Source organism: Drosophila arizonae, chromosome 5 (assembly GCF_054131065.1).
Source record: "Drosophila arizonae isolate 15081-1271.41 chromosome 5, UAZ_ARI_1.0, whole genome shotgun sequence".
Taxonomy (NCBI): domain Eukaryota; kingdom Metazoa; phylum Arthropoda; class Insecta; order Diptera; family Drosophilidae; genus Drosophila; species Drosophila arizonae.
In genome coordinates, this window is record NC_142925.1 from 21,835,930 (window position 1) to 21,845,927 (window position 9,998).

The window sequence follows — 9,998 nt, forward strand, 5'->3', positions numbered from 1 at the left end:
ACGCTCACCGGGCGTTCGCTGCAATTGCTGCCAATTAGAATTAATGCGTTTTTTATAGAAACAGCTCGAATTTCCAGCCGCTGTCAACTGCAGAGCAGATCACACACGTCTGGACGTGGGCCCAGCGGAGCCCCCCTTTTCACAAAATTCGCTAAATCCCCGTCGACAGCCATTTCCGTGCACTAAATCATCGTATTGACGTCTCGGCGTCATCATCCTCATCGTCATTATTATCATCATGTAGCGCAGCAGTCGTCGCGTCATTCCATCCCCCGCACTCCAACTGGCCCAAGCCAATTCAGCAATTTGTGGTCGGCTAGACGCTGCGACTTCTAATAATTGTGACGAGCTGCGACTGACTTACAATGGACAAGAAAACCAAATATTAGAGTATTGTATTTGCTATATACCACATACAGCATATATAATCATTTATTATATATTTTTTAATTATATTATATCATTATGTACTTATTTATTTTATTTTATTTATTTATTTATTATTTTCTTTTTCATTTTTTTAAGAAAAACATTTGACATAATTTTGGGATTCTTTTCAACAAGAAACTTAAAAGAATCCCTTAAAGACTAAAAATTGCCAATGAAGTACAGAACGCTTCAGTCGGGTATGATTGACTGTAAAGTACTCATTCACAATACAAAAAGCAGCTAAATTTGTTTGAGAAGAGTATTGTAGTAGTGTTTTGTAATTAGGAAACAGGACTATCTAAGAAGCAGATATAAAGTGATCAATACAACAAATTTTACATTTTTATCTGCATAAAAACATATTTCTCTCTGTACTGAAAGTCATTTAAGTTTTGGGAAAATTGAACTGAAGTTGTTGTAGCTGTGAGAGACATAGGACTCTTTTATTGTTTGTACCATGAAATGTCTTCAGTAAAGTTTCCAGTTCCAGTTTATAGTTCTGCACTGCTTAAATAAAGAATTTATCTGAAATTAACACTGATTGACCGGAACTTCAGCCTTTCCGGTCACAGTACTCAAAAGACTGTTAATGATGTTAATTGGCATTGAATGTTTATTAACGTTTCTACACCTTTTATTTTCATAATGCAGAGTAATTCCTTTGGCTGCGCTTTCCCTTTTTATTCAATATTAGCAGCAGCGACTTTTATTTGTAGTGCGCCTGGAACTAAACCCGCAAACGCGAAAATTTATCGTATGTAGCTCTTAGGTGGTCATCCAATTCAACCATTATTTGTTGTTGCTTTTCGAGAGTTGTGTTCACGCAGTCAGTGTAAGGTGCCCCAGACTCTTCGACGCGCCTTTCGCTACTGGATATACTATTTAACAGGACGGCATTCTCGGCTATGAGCCTTTTTGACCGATGCTCACATATTGCCAACTGTTCGCTGAGTTCCGTATTCTCCAAGTCAGTTGATCTATCATTTGCTTTGTCAGTCAGTGGATTATAGCAGACGGTGATGCTCTTGTCACTTGGAGAATTTTGACTGCCATCCTCATTTTTGACATCCCTAAAGTAAAGTTCCTGCAATTGATTCATTATTTTTGATTTCCATCTAATTATAGTCAGAAGCTCGTCATATTCGTCGTAAAGCAGCTTTCTTATGGCTCTCTCGCAGGTCAAGCACCGAACGAAAGAAGGTTTCTGAAACAATTCGTTAACATATTCAAATTAGCTCAACTATTCTCCTTAAATTTGCGTAATCAACTCACCTTGTCAGACAACGAATTGGATTCGTCTGCCGGAACGACAGCTGCGACTGCTATCAAAAGCGCAAACACTTTCAGATTAATCATTTGATATCTATATATTTAGTATGACTGTACTGAAGCCTTCGAGATCTCCTACTAAGGCACAATACAGACTTCAGCCGGGCTTCATTGTCAACGTCTTTATATAACAATTGAGTCTAGCTAGGAATCGACGCGTATCTGTTTCTAATGACATTTTATAGCTAATCCAATTTTAACGCCGACAAATTATAAAAAATTTACTCAAGTACTAAAAGGTATAGCAATATACACGTTATATACCATACACGTTAAAGTTACTTAAGATAGCTGTACGAGTGCCAAACACGGCAAAATGATGCAGTTGTAGGAGTTAACATAATATTCGATGAGTCTCCAGATAATGTTTGTCATACCGTCAATTCTCATTAATATCTCTACCTCACCTACCAAAGATTTTGAAATAATGGTTGTTTTATTCACAGATCCCAATATTCGACCTATTTTGCTGCTGAAGAATTTATTAATATACAAGATTGTTTGCAGTGATGGTTTAAAATATGATGCTTGTAAAAAGCATAATAAATATAAATTAAATAAATAAACTATAAATAATAATAATGCAAAATAATAAAACATAAATAAAAGAAATACGTAACAGAAAATGGACAGCAGAATTTATCAAATCACTTACATTCCAACTATCTTGAAACTATAATTCTTTGTTAGCCTCTGACGTTATATGTGTTTGTGTTAAAGATGTCAAGTGAATACCCCAAATATTATAAATGCATACTAAAACTTGACAAAAAAAAAAAAAAAAAAAAAAATACTTTAAGTCTATATTCATACAATTTTTGTGTATATATGTCGTATGTCTATATAGCTCTATAGTATACTGATTTAATTTGCAATTATTTCGAATAATTTTTCCCATTGTATGGGTTCTTAAGAGCTCTCAACTGCTGCCCAGCTTTCCTGTTGCAGGCGACTGACTCAATGGGTATGCCTGCTGCTGTTGCTCCCACAACAACAACAACAACAACAAACACAACAACAACAACTGCAGCAATAAAGTCAACGGCAACAGCAGCTGGATGCACATTGCTGACATTTGCAATTGCAAGCATAATAAAAGTGTTCGTGGCTAAATTGTCAGCTGGTTTGGGGGCTTGAGTCGTGTTGTTGTGTGTATTATAAAACAACAGGGCATAATTAGGGCTCTGCATTAGCCGCCATAAGCGACACACCCATAATAACCTCACACTCGCCCTCTCTCTCACTCTCTCCTCATCGCTATCTCTTTCTCTTTCATTGCTATTGAAATTAATTAATTAAATTATGAGCCAGTTAGAGAAGCGTGCGACATGCATGCGGCATGTCAGTCAAAGTGCATTCAAAATGCAACAAAAGCTGCATAGAAATTACAGCTGTCACCAAGCCCTATACACACACATACATATCACACTACACACACAGTCAGTTGGCATTGAGGACCAGTTATTGGCTTCGTTCGCTTTTGTTCTGCATTTGCACAAAATGGGTCAAACCCCAAAAACAATCAAGAGACGCAATGTTGCCCCGTCGGTCTGTCCGACCATTCGTCGCAATAAGCTTGGGCACTAATTAAGTGGGCGTGGCCGCGCCTAGTTGACACTACATATACGTGGAGTGTCGCGGTTTTCCATTACGGTCGGCCCTGCACATCCCAACGTCACTTTTTGCGCGGCCAAAGTCCGACAGGCTTTTGATTGAACGCCGCAACACGTCAGCTGGCTGTCAAGCATACGCACTGTGGCCGTGGCACTCTCACGCTTTATTGGCAGCGCCCCCTCCCTCCCCCTTCTCCATCAACGTGCTTGCATGTAATTATACTATCGCCCGCTGAGCACCCACACACACACACACACTAAACATTTATGCCGTGCAAATTTATAGAGCCTGCTCCAAAATATCCTTCGGAGCACAATGGATTTCGCCAGCTATTGTTATGCTAAGAGCTATGCGAAAATGCATAGAGAGAGATAGAGAGAGAGGGAGAGAGAGTGTCTTTCTCGAGAGAGATTTGTGACAAGCTTAAGGGAAACCCTAAGCAGAAAGATATGAAAGACTCTCTATCTATATGATAAATGAATAATCATAAAGTCAAAGCTGCTTATAAAGCATATAGAGAGATATAAGAGATTCACATGTGAAACTAATTCAAATTGTTCGCTTTGCATTTCTAAGCTGAGACAAGATGACTTGAGCTAAAGAGTCGCAGTCTGAATTTGAATCAGCTATATCTCTCTGTATGCATTGTAAACTCGCAAACTCTTGGAGCGACCCACCGTCGTAGGCGTTGATCCACTGGACAGTCAAATGGATGAGCAGTCAGCGGGGCAGCCACGCACGCATATGTCATTCAACAAAGGAGCCAAGGTACCCCGCCCATTGCGCCCACTCCACATCGATTCCACTGCTCTATGATATACACAGCTATTGTTGTGTGCGTGTGTTTGTGTGTGTTTTTTTAATGCCCTGTCCCAGATTGTTTATTATCAACTGGGAGCGATAAAAGTGTCCTGGCCTTATTGTATGTCATTTATATTTGGCCATAGTTGTACGTTTATTGTTGTCGCTGTTGTTGTTGTTGTTGCTGCTGTTGTTGTTGTTTCTATTGTGAGGAGATTTCTTGCTGGCTGCTTGTCAACACAAAATGGACATGTATCAATTAATCTTTTGCCGGGCACTGGGAGCGAACAGTTGTGCCTTATCCACATCCCACATCCCACATCCCACATCCCAGATCCCATATCCCCATATCGTCATATCAAAATTCAATGTGCATACCACAAGACGCACGCTTCGCCATGGCAATTTGTTTGATGGCGCTGCGTGTGCCCTCCCCTCCTGCTACTCCTCCTGCTCCTGCTGCTGCTGCTCCTGCTGCTGCTGCTCGTGTTCCTACTGCCAGTCAAGCAGATGGGGTGCCATTAAAGGTCATGAACATAAATAACGTGCAAGTCAGTCGATGGGGCATAAATTCCCAGACACCTCAACGAATTTCACATGCCACAAGTGCTACAAAAATAATTATTTAATACTCGTACTCCTTGCCTTCAAACTCTGCCATTTACGTGTGATAACTCATCAAAGTTTAATGCTCGACAAAAATATCAAAAATACAAAAAACGACAACAACAACAACAAAACTAAACAAAATGCGTCTCATGTCCTTGTCTGGCCTTTCAATGCCCCCATCCTTCCGCTCTGTGCACATTGTACAACATTTGGTATTTGGTATGTGGTATTTGGTTCGAGCCCCGTTGACACGTACTTGGTTAAAAGGAAAACGACGAGCATATTGATTAGCTGCGTGCCCGCCTTTGATACGCATGTAAACAGACTCACAGATGACTGATAACATGCTTTTAGCCCTCAAAGCACTTGGCCAGCAGTTGCTTTTCCATGCGTGCTTCTTCTTTTCGTCTTTCTTTTTGCTGTAGCTTAGTCAACTTGGTTATGCTGGCTTGCACACACACACACACACACACCCACAGCCCGAATTGGTCATGGAACAAGAGCACAATGTTGTAACAGACAGACAAGAGCTAAATTTCTTATGAAATTTACAACTTTCTTTTTAACTTAATTTGTTCTTTTTTTTTGGGTGCTAATATGTAGAACAGCTAGATAGCTCTAGATTCTATGAAATGTTTATAGCTTTCTAATATGTATGTTCTCAATGTTTTCAAATGCTTAGAAATGTTTGGTAAGTGTAGCTAATAAATGAGCAACGATTAGACATATATTAACAGTTTGACAAGCAGCAGAGGAAGATAGATATAAAGACAGAGAGAGAGATAGAGAGATATCGTACTAAAGGAACATGCAAAGAGTATAGTATTTTATATTAAAAGAGAATCGATAGTATTTGCTCTAGTTCTAATAAACCTTCAAAAGTTAATTTTTTACTCAACAACTCAAGATCAATTCTATTTTTAATCAGTATACAGAAATAGGCAAAAGCGATAGTCATTTGCTCCTTGGAAAAATCTACGACTGCGTCTCTCATATATTTATATAGACAAATGGTTAGAGGGACATTTGACAGACGGATTGACTCTGAGGAATCAAGTAAATCAAATAGATTTGACTATCACAGCTTAATGTAGAACTAGATTAAGCTGCCACTAAAGGTAGCAAAACAACTATAACAGCTAATAATGTACACTTCTATCATTTGGACTCCTTTTTCCTTAACCAGATAATACATTTTAATACGATTAGAATAAACTTGTTCTTAGTATAGAATGTATAACTTTCATAATTTAATATAATTCTGTATATTAAATTGAATTATATATTTTGTAAAATACTTTAACAGATTATTCCAAAATATTAATCATGTTAAAAATTTTTTTTTTAAATATACATATGTATTAATAGATTATTTGTCAGAAGTTATCCATAAAAATGAAATATTGCAAGTTGAAGATTTATAACTTTCTGCATTGTAAAGCATTTTATATGAATTGATTACTCTTTAGATATTATCCATGCAAAATTGTATTATGAACAGCTTATTCTATAGCTTACATCATACTAATTTCTGTGAAATATATGAGACAGATTACTCTTTTCTACTTTGCTGCGATTTAAGATTTTATGAGCCTGCAAATATTATGCAAATTATTATTTTTATATGACAAACTCCGCCCTTCTTTTTCTCTCTGTCTCTCTATCTGTCCATCACTTCTATATTAGAGTGAGCCAAAAAATATATTAAAAATTATATTCAGTTCTTACACCTGTCCGCAGAGCTGAGTGACATATCCTGCGCAAGCAGACCTATTTCTCACCTGTGGTTCTTTCACACTTGATACGGGCTGTATGGCATAATAAATCCATCAAATGTTTCATATGCTTATCATAAAATAATACGTCATCCGTTGTCCATTGTACGTGCCCATTATTCGGGTACCCCTTTGCCTACAATTTTTTCGAACACTCGGTTTCAGTTTCCACATAATTTGATGTTTATCATGCAGCAATTATATCATTTTCACAGTGAAAATTATGAAAAAGGAACGCTTGCATTTCTCTCATATCATTATAGATAATTTCTTCATTAGAAACCAAGAGTTCGAGGGCCAGCCATCGAGCACAAGCCGCTTTTAGCCTGTCAGAAATTGTGACAAGTCGCTATCGCAGTGCCTGCATCTAGAAAAAGAGAGAAAACTATGACAGTTTTTCCTGCGAAGCGAAGGGAAAATTGTTAACGCATTTGAGGGATTTTTAATTGCAAAGCTAAAATAACAAGCGGCTTAGACAACTTTACAGTCAATGCGATTAGCTGCTGATGCGGTTTTCGTATTTCATATTTGTTGACTCGCGCAGCTTACAAATCACCAAAAATTCCAGCGAAACTTTGCGCAAACAAGTGATGACAGAGCGAGCACGAGAGAGGGTGAGAAGGAGAGAGCGTAAGGGAAAGGTAGGGCGACAGAGAGTGCATGGCTTTATTTTGCAGAGAAGACAAAGAGACGAACCTGTTCTAATCGGATGCAGCTCGGTTGCACTTGAAAGGATTTGCTCAACGCCAGCGTCCCAGTGACAGACTGACAAAAGCCCATTAAAGGATAAGCGAACCGCTGCCAGGCAGCCGGATAGCCAGGCAGCTGCTGAAATCCGCTTGGCTCAATCCATAAAACGCATTCGCATCACGGTTTATGCGCGTTGTTTGTCCAGACCGCAAATATGCTGAGCCCAGTTTTAAGTAGTTGGGAACGCATTGTAATGCCATTACGGACCTGCCGTGACGAGGCACCATTTTGTGTGGGCCGCGATTATCGATCAAAGCCGCAAAAACTGGGCACAGGTAACGCATCAGACTTCCATTAGATAAAGTCATAAAACAAACCCGTGTCGCAGGTAAAGTCTGTCTCACTTACTCATCCCACACGATACCCTGTATATATATTGAATTATGCTAAAGGGCATTTAATTTGTGTTGGATTCGAAATAAAACTATATTTTAAATATATTTATTTTGTATTGTTATTTATATTAATATTATTATTATTTTTACTATTATTATTATTATTACTATTATTATTATTATTAAAGTATTATACAAATTGTATAATTTATATGTTTATATAAACCTCTTATCAATTTTAAATATTTCTCCTCTTAGCCAATACACTATATTGAATTTCGATAATTATCGATAAACCATAAATAATAAAATCTCAATTTGTTAATTTACTTTTCATTCCGATTTCCTATACACTTTTTATACTTAAAACAATCTGCAGGTTATCTATTAGCAATTCCCATTTTATATTTATAGAATTATCGATAAAAATGTGTAATAAATTTTAAATCTATATATGTGTATATCATTCCAATTTCCTTATCACATTTAATATAACATTTTTATTACTTTACCCACATTACAGGGTATCACCTAGTGAAGTTGTCATATTGCACTGCCATTTCATCATTTCATCTTTAGTTTTCCATATGTATTTTGACAAGTGCGTGTTTATTGTTATTGTTGTGGTACCTGTTGTACCTGTTAGACAATATTTCTGGCTGCGACCCTTACCAAAATGAAGAGATTTTCACGGATTTCATACATACGGCCTATGTATAGTGTCTTATATAATAATTGGGTTATGTAAACCCTTGATCTAACCTCAATTAGCGTCTTTCGGTTTACCGAAACAATTTACGCTGGCCCAGGCCGAGCCGAGCTTCAAATGTTCCGTTCTTAAAGACATATGTACATATTTAATATTATTTAGACTTTGCTTTGCATTCGCCATGCGCTCCAATTATTTTCTATCAGTATTTGTATTTGTATTTCTTTCTTCAACTCTCTCATCTGCTGGGGCAATTGTTCATTTAATTTGTTAATTATATTCGGTAAGTGTAACTAATGTCGTTCATTTGTGGCTTTAATGTTTGTGGTTTGAGAATTGCCTCCAGAAACTTTGCGTGGGTCAATGTCAAAGAAACTGCCGCAACCTGACCTCAGCTGCTTTCAGTCTGTCTCCCCCACTCACTCTATCTCTCTCCACTCCCTTCTCTCCCTCTCTGCCTCTCTCGGTCTCTTTATCTGCACGCACCTGCTATATTCTTTCGGCTGTAATTGCCACGCTTTGCGGCACATAATCATTTAATTGTGCTAATCAAATTTTAGTGATATTTTGTTTGACTTTTGATTGCCGCATTTAGCGGCAGGCAACAACAGAAGTATAACAAAAGCGATCAAATTTAGACGTTGGCTGCCTAATTATAATTTCCTATAGAAGAAAGGGGATACAAATATCAGCAATTAGTGGTTAAATAAAAATTTCGACGAGATTCTTTAATAAGAGATCAAAATTATTTCAATTGCTGTAACTTAAACTGTAAATTTTATTATATTTAAAATATTATAATTAAATTCGAATCTGTTTTTTTTTTTTTTGTTATTTAAAGATATTAATATATTAATCGTACAAACAAAACAAAAAAACAAAAATCATTTAAATTTTATTTATGTTAATATTATTTTAAAAAGGTTTTTTTTTTTTAGTATTTTTCATTTTTATTTTTATTTTATTTTATTTTATTTTTTTTTTTTTGTACAAAAAATTTAATATAACAATCGTTCAATATTAAAATCGAAATTCAAGAATAATAAATTATGAATATAAAAACCATTAAAATTTTTATTCATACGGCTTTTAAAAACACTTGTAGTATTTTTATTGACTAAAACTACTAATATAAAAATCGGACCATTTCAACCTCTAAAATTAATAACAAGTTATGAAATGAAAATGAATTAAATTTTTAATTGTATTAAAAATATGATTTGCAAAATATTTGTAGTATATGTTATAATTTTAAAATATTATTATAAAAAATAGTTTTTAAATTGTTTTATCATAGCGTCAAACTAAATTCTTTTTAAGCTCCACTTTTCAGCTCTGTATTTTCTTATAAAGTCCAAACAAATTAAGAGCTCAGACAACTTCGTTGCCTGACACTGGGCTGCAACATCTAACTGGGCTCATTACAAACATCTTTATGTAATATCTCTGAATGATATCTCTGTCCCAGCACCAACGAATCTCTGACTTCAACTACAAAATTAAAAATTCCGAAATTAAGTTTAGTCACATTCTAAAGACACTCCGAGGTATAATTACCGCGAACCAGTGCACGTGATTAAGACCCCAGTCGAAATAAGACAAGCAACAACAACAGCAACACCAGAAACGCGACCGCACACAACAAGA

General features: G+C 36.3%; 1 protein-coding gene and 1 long non-coding RNA gene across 2 annotated transcripts; one reads left to right on the forward strand and one right to left on the reverse strand.

Annotated features, from left to right (window-relative positions):
- Positions 1–1,024: 1,024 nt before the first annotated feature.
- LOC108615223 (uncharacterized) lies at positions 1,025–1,866 on the reverse strand. The gene is made up of 2 exons (XM_018009569.2): positions 1,702–1,866; positions 1,025–1,633 (listed from the first exon to the last, which is right to left on the reverse strand). The coding sequence occupies exons 1-2, from the start codon at positions 1,783–1,785 to the stop codon at positions 1,157–1,159; spliced, it is 561 nt and encodes a 186-aa protein (XP_017865058.1). The 5' UTR covers positions 1,786–1,866; the 3' UTR covers positions 1,025–1,156.
- Positions 1,867–1,908: 42 nt separating this feature from the next.
- On the forward strand, positions 1,909–2,370 carry LOC149268776 (uncharacterized). The gene is made up of 2 exons (XR_016270369.1): positions 1,909–2,124; positions 2,205–2,370. It is a non-coding gene; the product is annotated as an uncharacterized LOC149268776 (long non-coding RNA).
- Positions 2,371–9,998: the final 7,628 nt, after the last annotated feature.